The following is a 17,587-nucleotide window of genomic DNA, read 5'->3' on the forward strand; positions in this document are numbered from 1 at the left end:
TTGTTCCAATGTTGTGGACAGACTGACTGTTCTGAAGGCAGAACTTCAACAATGTCTCTAATAATAATAATAATAATGATAATAATAATAATAAAAATAATAATAATGATAATAATAATAATGATAATAATAATAATAATAATTATAATAATAATGATAATAATAATAATAATAAAATGATAATAATGATATAATAATAATAATAAAATGATAATAATAATAAAATGATAATAATAATAATAATAATAATAATAATAATAATAATAATAATAATATCCTTAATGCCGTATTCATACTAGACCATATGTAGCTGCATTATGATATACGATGTGATGATTTGAGTACATTCGTAGTTCCAGTGGATTTCCAGATGCAAACATTGTTTCTCGTCCAATAAGTTGTGCCTGTGGTTTGATGACAGGTATCCTCACGAGCTGCTGTGTGTCATGGAGAAGCCGTCCATCACCATGCTGTGGACTCGCTACACGCTCTGGATCCCCTTATACATCCTCACAGTCATCGTTGAAGGTGTTAAATCATCAAGTTTCCATCTTTTATTCCAACAAACTGAAAGCTGAGCTCATAAGTACTTTGACTTCTCAACATTACGAGGTTCATTGTGTGGTCAGAGTGTTGTGTAAGGGAAGTGTTGGGAGCCAACAGGAAATGGGTTAGCCAAGCAGAGCTGATGATATGAAGCCAGGAAATGAGCACAGTGCATTCCAGCTGCAGTGAGTAACCTCTGTGCTGTAAGCAGAAGTGCTGGAGGAACGTTCTGTATATCAGCGACACACAGGCCAATAACACTGTGATAGTGAATGAAGTAAAAGAACAGCAAGTGAAGCGTTTGTTCCCCTTTTTGTTTCTCTCTCAGCTGCCACCATCTATCAGGCGCTGCCTTATGTTGAGCAAACGGCCTCCCAGTCGTGTCCACTCAACTCAACGACAGCTCCAAACAGCCACCTGCCCGTGGTGCTGGCGCTCTACCTGCCTGTCCTCACTCTTGGTAAGACGGAGAACAACCCTTTGTGACATTAGTCACCTGATGGACGTGCTGCACAGGAGCACGTTCGTTTGAGTCCAAGCTCCTCCTTTACATGTATGGTCACTGCAGTCGTCTTCAGTCGGCCACTACTTTCATTAGCTTTGGTTGTTTCAGCTTCTGCGTGCAGCCACGTTAAAGTTTGTCTCGATAAATCATACTCACTTTTGGTGGGCATTGATCTGATTCTGTCCATATTTACACACAACTTCCCTGTGCAAATGATACTTAAAATGACTGAAAGCTCTGATACCAGTGAGGTTTTCTGAGTAATTATGTGGATTAAACTTAATAAAAGCTGTAAGATAGATTAAACTATACATTTCATACTTGCAGCATAGGCCACTGCAACGTTGCAGAGACAGTTTTACTTTTTTCTTTAGATGCTGCATAATCGTTACAGAACTAAGAAATATGTTACCATTATTAGTTTTTTAACTCTTGTGGTCCTCAGTCGCTCGTCCTTGTATGTTAAACATGCTGGTTGGATGAGGGTTAATGAGACGGTTAGTCGTGCCGTTGTGAGGCTGATGAACAGCAAACACGTTTAGACGAGAACCTTAACTAAGACAAAAAGATGTTAGACACAGAGGTCGGTCGCTTCACTAACACGACCTAAATCCAGCTGAACTAGAACACAGACTGAAGGAAAAGAACACAAAACGTTCTCAGGTTCTTCTGATTTGTTACTGTTGGGAAAACTACGAGTGACAGTTTCCTGAGGAAGACTAGGACGATGAAGAACAGTTACAGGCCTCACTGTCATATCATCATAGTTGGTGTCCGAGCTTTCTGACCAGATCTGTGGTGACAACACTGAGGAGGGTCTTCTATCTGGGGATGTTAAATTGGTGTCATGAATGAAGTTACTGTGTAACTGTAGTGTAACTGTAGTGTAACTGTGTAACTGTAGTGTAACTGTGGTGTAACTGTAGTGTAACTGTGGTGTAACTGTAGTGTAACTGTGGTGTAACTGTAGTGTAACTGTGCAACTGTAGTGTAACTGTGTAATTGTTCAGTTACTGTGTAACTGTAGTGTAACTGTAGTGTAACTGTAGTGTAACTGTGTAACTGTTCAGTTACTGTGTAACTGTAGTGTAACTGTACAGTAACTGTAGTGTAACTGTAGTGTAACTGTACAGTAACTGTACAGTAACTGTAGTGTAACTGTACAGTAACTGTAGTGCAACTGTGTAACTGTGTAACTGTAGTGTAACTGTACAGTAACTGTGTAACTGTGTAACTGTAGTGTAACTGTGTAACTGTGGTGTAACTGTGTAACTGTGGTGTAACTGTGTAACTGTGGTGTAACTGTAGTGTAACTGTGGTGTAACTGTAGTGTAACTGTAATGTAACTGTAGTGTAACTGTAGTGTAACTGTGTAACTGTATAACTGTAGTGTAACTGTACAGTAACTGTGTAACTGTGTAACTGTAGTGTAACTGTGTAACTGTGGTGTAACTGTAGTGTAACTGTGGTGTAACTGTAGTGTAACTGTGATGTAACTGTAGTGTAACTGTAGTGTAACTGTGATGTAACTGTAGTGTAACTGTAGTGTAACTGTACAGTAACTGTAGTGTAACTGTACAGTAACTGTGATGTAACTGTGTAACTGTGGTGTAACTGTAGTGTAACTGTGGTGTAACTGTAGTGTAACTGTACAGTAACTGTGATGTAACTGTGTAACTGTGGTGTAACTGTGTAACTGTGGTGTAACTGTAGTGTAACTGTGGTGTAACTGTAGTGTAACTGTAATGTAACTGTAGTGTAACTGTAGTGTAACTGTAACTGTAGTGTAACTGTAGTGTAACTGTAGTGTAACTGTGATGTAAAACACTTTGGTTTTCAGGAGCCTTGCTCACAGTCGGGCAGCTGCTGAAGGAGAGGCACCACCACCTGGAGAAGTGGAACAGGAAGAGGAAGTAACATGAAGTCACAGCTCGTTGGAGTTACGGATGAAGTCGAATTTAACGATCTGCTGTAAAGAGAGAAAAGGATGTTCTAGACCCAAAATGATTTCTGTTGCACTTTTATTGACAGCACAGATTCCTACAGTACAGTTACTGTCTAACATTAAACAGCAGCTCAGACCAGCAGCCGTGTGCGTCTTTGTGTACGAGCAGCAACGCCTGAGCAGGACACCGAGGCTCCTCTGGGCTACCAGCCGTACGCTCTGGTCCACACGGCTTTCTTCTTGAACTCTGCAGAGGACCTGAGTGCCAACAGAGCAGCTGAAAGGAACCACAGGAGAAATCAGAGAGATCAGAGAAATCAGAGAGATCAGAGAAATCAGATGAATCAGATGGCTGCTCTGAAGACCAGATCATTTCTTCAGCATATCCTGCCTGTATGAACACTGATGTTTGAGTAAACCTCTCTTAAAATACCACCTGCTCTTTCCACACCTTATTTTACAACAGTGCTGTCAGCTGAGTGTCAATAAACATGGTGCATTACTTCTCATGTAAAGACTGCCACAGATGAGGCCTGTTAGCAGAATGTGAAGCTCATTTGGCCAAATCATCATTTGTGTACATAGAGCTGAATCACAACAGTCCCCTCTATGGTAACTTGATATTGTGAGATATCCGATCCATTAAATATCAAAAAAGCACCTCACAAAACTTGGCGACATGGCGAGCCGGAGCAGTGTGGTCACATGATAGAGCGGCTGTGTGTATTTGTAGCCTGCTAGCAAACATTTCATCTCCGAGGAAGTTATCTCAGAGAGAAGTAAAGCAAGTGTGTAAGTTCATCTCTGAATGTTTGTAAAGCATTCCCACGTTAAGCTTAACAACCGATATATAGAGCAACTGCCTCTCCCTCTCTCTCTCCTGCTGCTACTTCAAACGTGAAATTGATCAATGATCAGCTGATCGGATTTTCTGTCGTGAGTCCGTCTCTCTTCTTAGTTTTTGGCCCACTTCTCACCAGAAAGAGGAAACCAGCGGCTGAACAACAGCAGCACTATTAAGCTTGATAAGCTGTTGTTAGAATTTATTTAATATTACTTTCTACACCAGGATCTTTTTCTATGCAGCTGACGTAACTGTGTAGGGGCGGATCTAGCAAAGTTTAGCCAGGGGGGCCGATAGGGCATGAACAGGGAAAAGGGGGCACAAAGACATACTTTTCTTTCTTATTCTCATTTAAAATATCTAGTTTTTAATAAATAATTATCTGACTCTTACACCCAAAGTTTTAATCTGATGTAAAATGTATAGAAGTCCATTACTGTATATAGTAACTGTTAAGTCTAATATACCCTAGTAAGCTATACTACTTTTTCCTTTGGGAAGGTACCATGTGTGCAGTCTGCAGTTCTGTTGAAGAAAGATGTTGAATCTATTTAATTATTCTTGAAAAATAATTTATTTCTGTGCATTTTTTTCACCCTGCATCAAATTAAAGTTGATTACATTGATTAAGCATCACGAGGAAGAGGGTGGTTCCCTATTTTCTTTTGCTGGGAGTTTGCAACCCTATTAGTTAGGTTGCTTAATATTTCTGCTAAGTACTCTTTAAAATACCAGAATAGGGAGGATGGAGCAGGTTTAAGTTTATTAGATTGATCAGTGTTGCTGAACTATGAAATATTTTGGGTGCAGTGTGTTTTTTTTTTTACATACAGGTGTAACAGAATAGCTTTAGTGTTGTTGTTGTTTTTTAACTTGAGTTTGAACTTATACAAAAGCAAGATATTAAAAAAACAGTTTTACTGATTAAAAAACACACTATATCGGATTCATATCGGTATCGGACATAAAAAAGTGGTATCGTGCCATCTCTATTATTTATATAGAGCTGAATCACTACAGTCCCCTCTGTGGTAACTTGATATTGTGAGATAACCTGCAACAGTGCAGAGAAACTAACAGTCCAACGACCCTGTCTGAGGGACGTGGTGAGGGTGGAGCTCCGACACAACCAGGTCCACGGAGGCCATGATTGGTTGGACTGCTCTGTCTCTGTGATCACTGACAGAAATATTTCAGCAGAAACTACAAACTTCATGTGTCTGAGCTGAAATTCAGGCTTCATACAGTGCTGTATAAGAACCAGTCCATGAAACACACAATGCATTTCACAAGGAGACCCGAACATACAGGCTTTACCAGGAAGGTTTAGCTTCTGGGGCAAAACCAGTAAAGAAGAAACCACAGCTGGTGGTGTACTGGTCACTTTAGTGAAACCTATGAAAATACACTATTGCCAAACGTGTTCGCTCGTCTACCTTCACACACGTGAACTTCTCTGACTTTCCATCCTGAATACATATGATTTCATTTGCTACTATAACAGCTTCAGCAGGTCAGGTTGATGTTGGATCAGAAGGTCTGGCTGAGTCCTCGCTCCAACTCATCCCACAGAGATCAAGTTCTTCCACACAAACCCGTTCACTGTGCTTTGTGCTGCAGTACAGTCGGGCTGGAAGCACGAAGCTGTGTAAAATACCACACCACAATCGCCCTCTCCTCCAAGCTTTAATGTAATGTAATTTAATTTAATGATGTAAGAACCTGACAAAACTCCAGGCCAGGTCTTAATTTCAATGAGACCTGCACAAGGATCGTAATAATAATAATCTATATCTAATTAAACTGTTTAGATGTGATTTCATGAAGTACTTTATGGAGACAACAGTCTGTGTACTGCTGTGGTTCAAACAGAGTGAAATATTATGAAATGTGTAAGTAGGAAAAAGGCTGCTTTGCTCACCTCTGGCTGTGCTGACCGTTGATGCTGACACGCTCTGGTCAGGAGCTTCCATGATGTTGAGAAGCCAGTCTATGAACTGAGACACACACACGGGGTCATCCCTTCTGCACGTTTACAACGAGTGACATTTGAGCTAAAGTTCAAAGTTCACAGCACAAACACTGACCTTGGGCATTTGGCTGCTCCAGGGCTCCTTGTCCAGGAGCCGAGGGAGGCTGTGGGACATCGCTAACAGGCACTGGGACAGGGCGCCGTCCACCGATGACTCCTCGCCATATAGACCGTGTGTTAGAGCCTGAGGCTTGGGGTCTGGCTGCCATGGAAACCACTGGACCCGGATGCCAAAGAGGAGTGGCATGATGTGGTCACTCCAGGAAACTACTGCAGCAGCAAAGAGCTGGAACAGGAAGTCGGTGGCCTGCAGAGCACACTCAGTTAGAAACACACGACACAGAATCTGCTTCCACCAACTCAGATACACAGAAGAAGCAAACAGCAGCAAGCTTTGCTCTACTGCTGATGCTCGAGAGCAGCCTCGCTGTAGTTAACACGGCACCGTCATGGTGGACCAGCATTTAGCTAAGCTCAGCTGCTGGGAGGAAGAGGAGGATGTGTGGGAGTCACATGGCGGTCACTCAGAAACATACCGATCTGGTGTCTCCACGCTGGACGTCTGTTACGCCGTAGGCAACATTTCGGATATGTCCCATCAGCTCCAGGAGCCACTCCACCCGTCTGGAGATGCCTGTGACAAAGATGCTGACTAAATGAAAACCATCATGGTAAAACACACAGGTGTCAGTCGTCTGTTAGATCAGGAGAGATCCACTTTCCACGCAGTAGGAACGCCTTCCTGTCTCACCTGTGTTGATGCTGGTTGCCAGGCGACACTGGTAAAATGTCTGCAGGAGGAGCCACCCCACTCTGCGGCTCGGCCAACCACGGAGGACCCCAGCAATGACATCATTAAGACTAAGGAGGGGCACTCGTCCCTGAGAGGTCAGGTAGGCTAAGACGAAGCAGGTCTTCTCCATTTGAGTCTAAACAGAACACAGAGATGTTAAAGCCACAGCGCAGGCTGAGCTTCAACGAACCGTCACAGACTGAATGACAGGCGTGACGTGATCACCGCACGTGTGCTGAAAGGAAGCCAGCAGAGGATCAACAACGAGGGTCAGCAGCAGCTGAGAGGGCTTCAAACTACACACCTGTCACCATTTCATGTTTAGTTATCCTGTCTTCCTTCTCCCACCCCAACCAATCACAGCAGAGGCCCCGCCCCTCCCTGAGCCTGCTTCTGCTGGAGGTTTCTTCCTGTTAAAAGGGAGTTTTTCCTTCCCACTGTCACCAAAGTGCTGCTCATAGGGGGTCACATGATTGTTGGGTTTCTCTGTATTATTACTGTAGGGTCGACCTCACAGTATAAAGCACGACTGTTGTTGAAGTGAATAAAGTAACCATGTGAGGAAGATTCCTCTAAATTACTGAAAGCTTAAATCACTATATGGTTACATTTGGTCAAACTGAACGTTTACTTAAAGTGCTCCTTTTAGAAATACACACTTGTGTAGTGGGCCCCCTGCTGGGCATCAGGAAGAATGCAGGTTTTACTGTCCACACACTGACAGCTATAAGTAATAAAGCAATATGAGCTACAGGTCACTGGAATTACTTCCATTTCCACTATGAGACCAACAACATGTCTTTGAACCTGTAAACCAAACGTACTTCTGCCCGCGCTTCAGCACATGGAAACAGTGGACGTGGTCCCTCTGTTCATTTTCTGCTGGTGTTATTAACACTGTACCTCAGAGACTTTCATGATCCTCTCAATCTCTGTGTCAGACATCTCAGACAGACACTTGGCCACGCCCACATACAGATCCACTTCATCACCCTGAAATAAATGTACAAGAAATCAAACACAAACACAAAAATTTTTATTTTTTAGTTAAAATGTGTCATTTAAACACCTTTGAACCTGTGTTCATGTGTTAAAGAGGCAAAGCTCGATGCCAGCAGGGCCCAGCAGCAGCACGAATAAAAAGGCTTTAACTGTTAGACTGCTCCACACAAAGGTTTCAAAACAGACAAAGACAGCAGGTTGAAGGAGATCAGCTGATTTCACAGAAAGGTGAACAGAGCACGACTAACAGGTTCAGCTATTAGCAGCTGTTAAACTCAGGGAGCCAATGGTAGGCGACACACACCAGCACACATATCATCAACTAAATGATTCCAGCCGTTCAAAAGCTGAAATGTAGCATCAAGTACCATGAAACACGAGCACTGTGCTGTTCTTCAGACTGATGAGGTTAATGATGCCACAGGTTCAGAAACATGCTGCTCAACGTAAAGACGACAGAGGATTTGGACAAAGGCTAAAATGAGTCTAACTGCCCGTGATCCTCACACAACTTTAGCTGTTTGACTGTTTTCCTTTATTGTACTTTGAAAATGCTGGTCGAGATCACGCTGGTCGAGATCACGCTGGTCGAGATCACGCGGTTCGAGATCACGCGGGTCGAGATCACGCTGGTCGAGATCACGCGGGTCGAGATCACGCTGGTCGAGATCACGCGGGTCGAGATCACGCTGGTCGAGATCACGCTGGTTGATATCACGCTGGTCGATATCACGCTGGTCTAGATCAGGCTGGTCTAGATCACGCTGGTCGAGATCACGCTGGTCGAGATCACGCGGGTCGAGATCACGCTGGTCGAGATCACGCGGTTCGAGATCACGCGGGTCGAGATCACGCTGGTCGAGATCACGCGGGTCGAGATCACGCTGGTCGAGATCACGCGGGTCGAGATCACGCTGGTCGAGATCACGCTGGTTGATATCACGCTGGTCGATATCACGCTGGTCTAGATCAGGCTGGTCTAGATCACGCTGGTCGAGATCACGCTGGTCGAGATCAAGCTGGTCGAGATCACGCTGGTCGAGATCAGGCTGGTCTAGATCACGCTGGTCTAGATCTCGCTGGTCTAGATCACGCTGGTCTAGATCACGCTGGTCGAGATGACGCTGGTCGACATCAAGCTGGTCGAGATCACGCTGGTCGGGATCACGCTGGTCTGGATCACGCTGGTCGGGATCACGCTGGTCGGGATCACGCTGGTCTAGATCACGCTGGTATAGATCACAACTTCATCGTTACAAAGACCTGCGTCTCACCTTTCTCCAGCTGAAAACATCTGGCCTATTAAGCAGCTGTTGTCCTACATCAGACAACCTGCTCTTCAAGCAGTGCCACAGTTAGTCTGCACACACAGACTGTTGTCAGAGGAAATGCTCTGATCAGCTCCTGTCTGCACTTCATTTACTCAGTTTATCCAGCTGACATGTCCTGTGTGTTCTGCTATGGATGTAATCAGGCCAATGCACGTGACTGCATTCTGTTTTTATGTTTGCAAACTTCATACTGTCCTAATAAACCCAGACAGCCATCCCACCAAAACATGTACAAATGTCTGCATGTTTCACTGAAGCACCCAGTTTGTATCCAAGAGTTCGACGTCTTTAACTTTTGAGTTTGACGACATCAAACGAACACTAACAGGAACCTGCTGCACATCCTGTCTTTGCACTTATTATAAACCTGACTGGCATTTCCATCAGGCCTCCTCATCCAACATCCATCAAGATAATTACGTATTACTTAATTACTGAAAGAGCAGAACTGTTACTGTAACTGTTACAGTTACCACTGTTGTTATTATGATGCTGTGTTTGGTCCCTTCCCGTCGAGGTGTTCTTACAGCTGAGCTAACGATGGGCTGAAGCTGCTGTGGTGATGAGAAGAGCTCATTTCCAGCCGAGCTCCGGTGACTGAAGCTCTGCACACCTACAGCAGCATCTGTCACAGCTTCTTGCTTTGAATAAAATGGGTTTATGCTCCTGTTCGTGTCTCTGGGTGGATGGGAACATCAGAGGATATCACGATCCCCGAGCGTAAAACCAGGGACAGAGCCATGCATCAAAGAAAAAGCTTCTACGTGTCAGTGATAACAGTCAGCAGCTACACTGCACCTGGATTCGGTCGGGCAGGAAGGTGAAGATCTTCTCCGTGGCAGAGCAGAGGATGGTCCAGCAGCTGCTAGAGGGGTTTGGGAGGGCCATGGCCTGAGCCAGGCCCCGCAGCACAGAGCGACACAGGGACGCGCGCTGGGGTCGGAGGTCCTCATCAAACTGCTGCACCCCCAAACTCTCCACATACACCTGCAGCTTGTCCTCAGTCACGTGCTTCATCCACGAGCCCAGAGTCTCATAGAGGTGGGCCCGGGTCTGGTACTGGGGGAGACAGACAGCCAGTAAGGATCTCTGAAGCCTTCATCATTGTACTGGACTCAGCACGCTCTCCTACAGCAGAGACAGACTGGATGTGTGTCGTGGTTAAAGAGCATCTGTTCAGCTTTAGAAGCCAAACGCTGATTATTCAGACATTTCTTCAGCTGCTGTACGACTGAGAAACAGCTGAGCTCAGAGGTGAGGCAGTAGATGCTCCTGTTTCTGTTAAGAACACCTAAAGAAACCTGTTCAAATATAAGCTGGATATCAAGAAACAACAGATTAAAGTGGACCAGCCTATAAACCTGATGGAGACTGAATATCAGCTGTCACAGCGCTAATACCCAACTGAACTTACACTGAGACTGTGGACCAGGGGAGGCGACAACCAGGAGCCCAAAAACAGAGCAGCGCTGTGGGAGGACTGGGTCTGACAGGCTGCCAGGACAACACACTGATGCTGCACATCCTCTCCTACAAAACACAACAACAACATCGACTGAACAGGATCTGTGGCTTCACGGACAGCACTGAGCGACAACTCTTACCAAAGCTCATCCTCATTAAAGGAGAAAGAGCGGCGCTCCAGTTGATGGGCGGATACTGGAAAGAGGCGCCGACTGACGCCAAAGCGGTGAGAGCGGTCTTAACCAGGCCTGGATGGGAGGACTGAGGACCTGCGCCCAGAGAGAGACGATGTTACAGAGTTACAGCTTCAAACACAACGACCTCTGTAGATGTCACAAACCTTTTTGTCCAGCTTCTGTGACGAACTCCGTCGTGGATCTGACGACACTTTTCTCTGAGAGGTAACTGAAATCTGGAGGAACTGGGAGTTGGATCAAAGTAGTTAGTGCCCAGTAGATCATTTTAAAGTGTTACTAACGCTGCATCCAGCTCTGCTCCGCCCACTGACTCCTGTGTTACCTGCTGTGTGACTGTGACTGCTGGACATGTGGGCCAGGTGCAAATGTCCCAGCAAACAGGCGCTGTTGGACTGCAAACCGATGGCTCCAGAGAACGTGATGATCTGCAACCAAAGAGCCGACAAGTGGCTGAAACAGACGCTCTGAGGAGCGAGCAGAGGGGAGAGTATCGTGTGTAGTAATCAGAGTAAAGTAATATGTGATAAGTAAACTCTTACCTGTGTGACGGCCCGAATAACTTCATTCAGCCTGTTCTGCTGCTTGGACACGAGCTCCGTCTCGCTCTTCAGCTGCATCAGAGGAGAATCAGCATCACTGTCGCTAACTTTAGCTGCACTTTTCTCCTCTCCTCCTTCCCCTTATCTTCCCTGCTTAGCCTCTTGTGTCCTTGTCTTGTCTCATGTGCATTACTTTCCCTCGAACAGTCTCTCACAGTCTGTTCTCTAAAACCTAAAAGAGAATTATGGATTTGATCAACTGGTCTCTGAATGCTATTGACACCCTTTTCTCAACGAGAAGTCTGAGCTCGGGAGAGCCCGAGTGCCCTGGAGGGACTTTCCCTGCCGGATACACGATGGACGGGTGGCAGACCTGGAGAGTCGTGTGCCTGGCGGGACTGTCGATCGAGGACGCTGAGGATATCTACCTATTCAGAACCATGATAACAGGGTTCTTGCTGATCGGAGCTGGCTTGGCCCTGACTTATCGGAGAATTGAGAGAGCGGAACCGGCTGTTCAAACCCCCCCAAGGCTGCCCGCTGGAATCGAAGCGATGGGACGAGGCGCGACCTCTCACAACGAACGCAGCATGGTTAACACCTCGGAGACGCTTACAGCTGCTGTGAAGGCTCAAAACAACACCATTGAGCGTATGGTGGGATACATCAGAGAGGGCCCTGCTCAAAATGACAACCTTGAGCGAAAGTTGGATCACATCACAGAACGGGTCACTGCAGTTGTTGTTGTTGTTGGTCTCAGAATCAAAAGAATGACAACACCACGGATCAGAAGTTTGATACTATCATGGGGAGGCTCACGGCTCTCCAACGGGAGATCGAGAGACCAGCGTCCGAGTGTTAATGAATCAGCTTTAAATTCTCCTGAGCTGCTCGTATAACAGAAAAATCTACGAATTCAACATGTGGAAACCACGGCGCCAGCTGTGGGCCCAAGGCTGGTGCAACAAACACTCCCTGATGATGACTGTGTGATGACTGTTCTTCCCATCCCAAGCCCACCTGGGTTGGTTGGCAGACTGTTTACTTAGATAGAGCGGAGGACACTGTCTCAGCTGAACTCTGGACACGCACACACACACACTTACACTGATAAGCACGCACTCATCCCCCTCCCTCTCCAAACGCCTTCGATGCTTGTTTCCTGTGGGGGAACACGGCGGGTCTGGGTGTCGCGCTGGAATGGTAGCGCTGTGCAGGAGGACTGCTGTGTTTCCTTCGGATTACTCCTCACCCCCTACCCAACCCTGTGGTCACGTGCTCCAATGTTGTACTGTGGACACTTATGTGCTCTCTGTGCAGAGGAGTTTTTTTGTTTCCTGTCCTCATGCTGTTCTCCCAGTATGAGTAGAGGTCTCTTTTTTTCCTCTTGTACTTTCCCATTGTAGTGTACTTTTGTCAGTGTTTTCTCTGTAACGCTGCCGATCTCCGACTGTATCCCCATGTGATGTCTTTGTTATGTGTGTAAGTCGAGGGGGGGGGGGTCCCATTCATCTGCGGGGCAACCTGCATATGGCCAAGAAAGCCTTCATTCATTCATTCATTCATTCATTCATTCAACTAAAGGTGTGTTTGCATCTCTTTATGAACACGGGGACGCTTCACATGGCTGCACAGAAGACACAGATCTGCATCCGTCACATCTTTTTAAATACTGGGTTTGCCAGTGTGTTCCTATGGTAACCATGGTGATTCCTCAAACCTTACAGGGTCACATGAGCTCGATCATCTATGGCTCCACATGCTTGAAACCACGAAACAAAGACATCCTCAGAAACACAACAGCAGGTGATAACATGAAGCTGCAGGCGTCTTACCTGAACGAGGTAACTCTCTGATCCCACCAACGCCACCAGCCCGTTGACAGCAGCCAGCCGCTGCATGGTGGGACAGCCCTGTAACACAAAGGTCAGCGCTGGGACCCCAAACATCCTTTCACGTGATTGGACATCGTTTACATGAACATTTAGGCTGAGATGTAGAAAGTGAGGTTTTGTACCTCAGCCAGTAAGATTTTGATCCAGGCTGCGAGCAGGTGAGGGTGGATGTGCTCTGCTTTGCCGTGGCCGCACACCGACAGCCCGTGGACCGCTAACCCCAGAGCCAGGGAGAAGCCCGGGGTCTGGGGACACAGGGTCATCAATGAAACCACAAAGAGCTGCTGGAGCCAGAATGACCCCATCAGCTCTCCTACTGACCTGCTGGCTCTCCTCAGTCAGGCTGCGCAGCGTGTCCGTGACCTCCTCGGCCTTGGCGGCGTCAATAAGACCTGCGCTGAACGCTGAGACGCTCACACACGCCACAGAGTACGCCAACACCTGCACACACACATGTGAAGGTCAGTGAAAACTTTATACGGCACAGTTTTCAACCTTCACCCCACACTGGCCGTGCAGCGTCTCCACCTTGGACAGTAAACAAAGCTTATCTGTGTTACACACTTTTTATTTGCTCTACAAGGTCACGACGACACGTTTTCACAGCTTATAGAAGACGAATCTGTTCCAATCGTACGGTAAACATCATAAGATACACATTTTAGTGCTTCGAGGTCATAGGTCAAAGTTCACACATCAGCATCAGGCTCAAAGTTTTAGCTCTTGTTTCATGTTCATGTAGCAGAAACTGTCTTTAGTAGATAATTCATCAAAACGACTATTTCAGCTTCTTCTGTCACAAACGTGTCTGAGCAGAGTTACAATCACAGACTTGTTCCTGCGTCAGAGACTTCAGGACCTCGGCTCTGGCGTCAGTGTGTGAGTCGTGTGCAGGGCTGCTGTACCTCCTGCACCATGCGTCCTCGTCCACTGCAGTCTTGCAGGTTGGCCAGCAGCTTGTCGAGTGTCAGGCTGACACGGACATGTCGACTCCTCTGTCCGCTGCTGCAGAAGGCAGACAGCACTAGACCCAGACCCAGTATACAGCCAGTGCTGAGGAAAGAAGGCGAGAACATGGAAGAGCACATTTAATATGCTAACCCCTGTTTCACTGTTGAATATTAACTCCTAACAAGCTTCCAGATGTGTCTGTTGAAAAAGAGTAAATGTGCCAAACGAGCTCTTTTATTGAGCAGCAGAAATGCAGCCTTGGTAACGGCTGAATCTTCCAGCTTCCTACCAACCATGTGATGTCAGTTTGCTCTCTGCAAACACGAGAGGACGTACTTGTATTCCAGGTTGGGGTTGAAAGAGGAACTTTCCAGAGCATCCAGAGGGCCGAAGAGGAGATCAGCATCCTTCTGAGCAGACTCATCACTGACAGAGGACACAGGCAGTCAGTAAGCGTTACACTGTTGGTTCACATCAGAATCTCCTCCTGCAGACTCTGTACCTGAGGCGCTGGTGCAGCAGGGTGGACAGCACCATGCCGAGACCGAGCCCGGAGTGGAACTGGACGGCCTGGGAGTCGTCTGCGGCGGGGGAGCCCGGGAGGCCAGCCCGCAGCGCCGACAGGATGTGGGTCAGACCGTCCCGCTGCCGCACCACGAGCACGGAGACGAGCAGCGACAGGGCGAGGCTCGCACAGGAGCGCGCTATGGTGCTCGCTGTGTTCTCACCCGAGTAGGAGCGCTGAGGAGGCAGCACAGGGTGAAAGTAATCAATGCAAGAAAGCAACTTTATATTCACAACAACTGTGCAGCCAACAGCAACATGTGTTAGAGAGCAAAGACTCGCTGAGCTGTGAGAACCACGTTTACTGGAATATTGATGCTAATACACTCCAGCTGGTTTACGTGTCGATGCAGCGATGTTTCAGGCTTGTTTTGCTTCTTTTTGTGAGAAAGTCATCAAAATAAAGTTGTTTTTGGTTCACTGCATGCTCGGGATAAAGTGCAGCTTCAAACATCTCTGAAGCCATGGGGATGCATTAGTGCCGCTAGCACGTCTGCACGTCTGGAAAGGCACCGAGTGCTGAAAGTGTTAGCACAGGTGCTAAAGACAGTCAGCGGCTCCCCTCACTCACACTGATGAACACTTTCAGAGCTCAGAGTGATAAAAGCTGCTCCACACTAACAAATCCAACAGTGTTAATCTGACACACACGCTGGTGTTGCAGCTACAGCAGCCACATCAGCGTCTCTGAACCACAGCAGCCAGCAGGCTGCAGTTAACAGACGGACAATCACACGGAGCTCGTGTTTATTTAGAATAACATGTGGTTTATGGGGCAGGTGAATCACTGCATGTTTACTTTTGAGGGTCAGTAAAGTGTTCATAGTGTGAGGGTCAGAAACAGCTGATTCTGTTTCATCACGTCACTGTCACGACTCTTAAAGAACTCGAATCATCTGCCAATCACGGTTTCTTATGTAAAAGCTGATGAAACTCACGTGTAGAAACCAGGGGAAAACTCGTCCTTTGGACTTGAAGCTGCTGCTGCTGATGCTGAGCAGGGTGTCCAGCACCATGGTCAACCAGCTTCCTGTGGCCACGAACTCTGGTCCAGCCTATCGAGTCCAACAGCACTGAGCTCAGCATCTCTATGATTATGAAATAGCAAACACACTGTGTAACAGGACCCTGCGGCGTCTCACCCCCAGGCTGCCGTCACCATCAGTGGGCAGGTTGCTCTCATACTTCGCCAGAACAGCGGCGAGGCCGCTCAGAGCCAAGATGGCGTTTCCCTGAACAACAGGACTGTCCCTGAAACGACCCACAGAAAGTCACAGCGCTCACATCAGGTTACTCTGCTCACCAAACGTTTCCTATGAAACAGAGCGAGCAGGGGACTCACTTTGTAGCAGCTTTGATGACATCTGCCAGCTGATCTCTGGCCCTGTGTCAGAAAAATAATAACAACACATTAAAAAGATGAAGAACGTGATGAAGATGGTGACCAGTGTCTGTTAAAGCAGTGATGCACATCAGCACTTTAGTCTATTTACAACCGTAATACAAAAACATCAGGACGGCGTCTCACATGTAAATGAAACAGGATGATTTACAGATTAAATGTAATCACATGTTTAAACTGAGAAAAACTAACATTTTAGGGGAAACTAAGTCTGGAGAACGTAAGTTTGATGGTGTAGCGCTGAGACAGACGCCGTAGCATCTTTGTAACAGTCTGTAAATGTCTTCGACTGGACTTTGGGACAGGAATGTCCTCCTGTTCTTGTCCGAGGAGCTAAAATCCTGGATCAAAGTCCTGGGTCTTCTTTGGTGGATTGTTTGCTTCCTCCATGCTTTCTAAATAAGTCTCCGCTCCAATTCATCCCACAGATGTTCTGCTGGGTCAAAGTCAGGACTCTTTGTAGGCCAGTCAGGTTCTTCCTGTGCACACGTTCATGTTGGGAGCAGGAAATCCTCCCAAATGTCTTGGTATTTGGAAGTATTAAGAATTCCTCTCAGCAGAACTAAGTAGCTGAGCCCGACCTCTAAAAACAGCCCCACTATCATCCCTCCACCACCAAAGTCAGACGAGTATCAGTCTCCTGATAACTGCTGAACCAGACTCCTCCATCGGACTGCGAGACGCAGAAGCGTGAACACGACATTTTCCAACGATGCTTGTTCCGATCACGACAGCGTCCAGGAACTTCCTGAGCTCCTGACAGCGAGCCACAGACTTTATACACCTGTGACTGACAGGCCTGAAAACCATGATTCACTTTCTTCATGGTCAGGAGGGAGAGCAGGTCGTCTACTGGTCAGGAGGTTGCTGGTTCAGAACCAGTTATTTTGGCTACATAGTGCAGGTGTTACCACAAAGTGTTGATGTAAAGTTTGGTCCACACAGCAGGGAAACACACACACTACAGTCATTACAGTAAGATTAGAGACCTTGTACAAAAGCACTACCATTTATATACACACAGTCTACACATATACAAGCAAGTATGAGTGTGGTTCTCACCACAGCCAGGCACAGTGATGCTTGTACTGCAGCTCCTGTGGATCCTCTTTGCCTTGTTTCTGGAGCATCTCTAACTCAGCACGTCGACCCTGCCAACAGAAACCAAACCCTGAGAGGCCTTTACTGTAAGATCAGAGGCCTTTACTGTAAGATCAGAGGCCTCTGAGGCCTTTACTGTAAGATCAGAGGCCTTTACTGTAAGATCAGAGGTCTTTACTGTAAGATCAGAGGTCTCTGAGGCCTTTACTGTAAGATCGGAGGCCTCTGAGGCCTTTACTGTAAGATCAGAGGCCTCTGAGGTCTTTACTGTAAGGTCAGAGGCCTTTACTGTAAGATCGGAGGCCTCTGAGGCCTTTACTGTAAGGTCAGAGGCCTTTACTGTAAGATCAGAGGCCTCTGAGGTCTTTACTGTAAGATCAGAGGCCTTTACTGTAAGATCAGAGGTCTCTGAGGCCTTTACTGTAAGATCAGAGGCCTTTACTGTAAGGTCAGAGGCCTTTACTGTAAGATCAGAG

The 17,587-nt window shown here is 46.6% G+C and overlaps 2 protein-coding genes across 2 annotated transcripts in view; one reads left to right on the top strand and one right to left on the bottom strand.

The window, feature by feature from the left end:
- Positions 1-348: 348 nt before the first annotated feature.
- LOC148105832 (very-long-chain (3R)-3-hydroxyacyl-CoA dehydratase 4-like) lies at positions 349-3,138 on the top strand. The gene is made up of 3 exons (XM_087839042.1): positions 349-528; positions 875-1,006; positions 2,892-3,138. The coding sequence occupies exons 1-3, from the start codon at positions 447-449 to the stop codon at positions 2,966-2,968; spliced, it is 291 nt and encodes a 96-aa protein (XP_087695168.1). The 5' UTR covers positions 349-446; the 3' UTR covers positions 2,969-3,138.
- The window catches only part of LOC148105833 (focadhesin-like), a 32,134-nt gene continuing 17,609 nt past the window's right edge, over positions 3,063-17,587 (bottom strand). Inside the window, exons 23-44 of the mRNA XM_087839045.1 lie at positions 17,073-17,161; positions 15,951-15,992; positions 15,751-15,859; positions 15,547-15,663; positions 14,547-14,785; positions 14,381-14,470; positions 13,999-14,146; positions 13,415-13,534; positions 13,216-13,338; positions 13,034-13,111; positions 11,199-11,270; positions 10,982-11,084; positions 10,803-10,883; positions 10,603-10,731; positions 10,413-10,528; positions 9,797-10,057; positions 7,569-7,658; positions 6,624-6,801; positions 6,409-6,506; positions 5,928-6,179; positions 5,762-5,837; positions 3,063-3,273 (exon numbers count right to left, since the gene is read on the bottom strand). Coding sequence (XP_087695171.1) covers positions 3,200-3,273; positions 5,762-5,837; positions 5,928-6,179; positions 6,409-6,506; positions 6,624-6,801; positions 7,569-7,658; positions 9,797-10,057; positions 10,413-10,528; positions 10,603-10,731; positions 10,803-10,883; positions 10,982-11,084; positions 11,199-11,270; positions 13,034-13,111; positions 13,216-13,338; positions 13,415-13,534; positions 13,999-14,146; positions 14,381-14,470; positions 14,547-14,785; positions 15,547-15,663; positions 15,751-15,859; positions 15,951-15,992; positions 17,073-17,161 — 2,685 coding nt within the window. The 3' untranslated portion in view covers positions 3,063-3,199. The remainder of the gene's footprint in view (positions 3,274-5,761; positions 5,838-5,927; positions 6,180-6,408; positions 6,507-6,623; positions 6,802-7,568; positions 7,659-9,796; positions 10,058-10,412; positions 10,529-10,602; positions 10,732-10,802; positions 10,884-10,981; positions 11,085-11,198; positions 11,271-13,033; positions 13,112-13,215; positions 13,339-13,414; positions 13,535-13,998; positions 14,147-14,380; positions 14,471-14,546; positions 14,786-15,546; positions 15,664-15,750; positions 15,860-15,950; positions 15,993-17,072; positions 17,162-17,587) is intronic.

The sequence above is a fragment of the Neolamprologus brichardi genome, chromosome 3 (assembly GCF_056152115.1).
Source record: "Neolamprologus brichardi isolate AB-2024 chromosome 3, ASM5615211v1, whole genome shotgun sequence".
NCBI lineage: Eukaryota > Metazoa > Chordata > Actinopteri > Cichliformes > Cichlidae > Neolamprologus > Neolamprologus brichardi.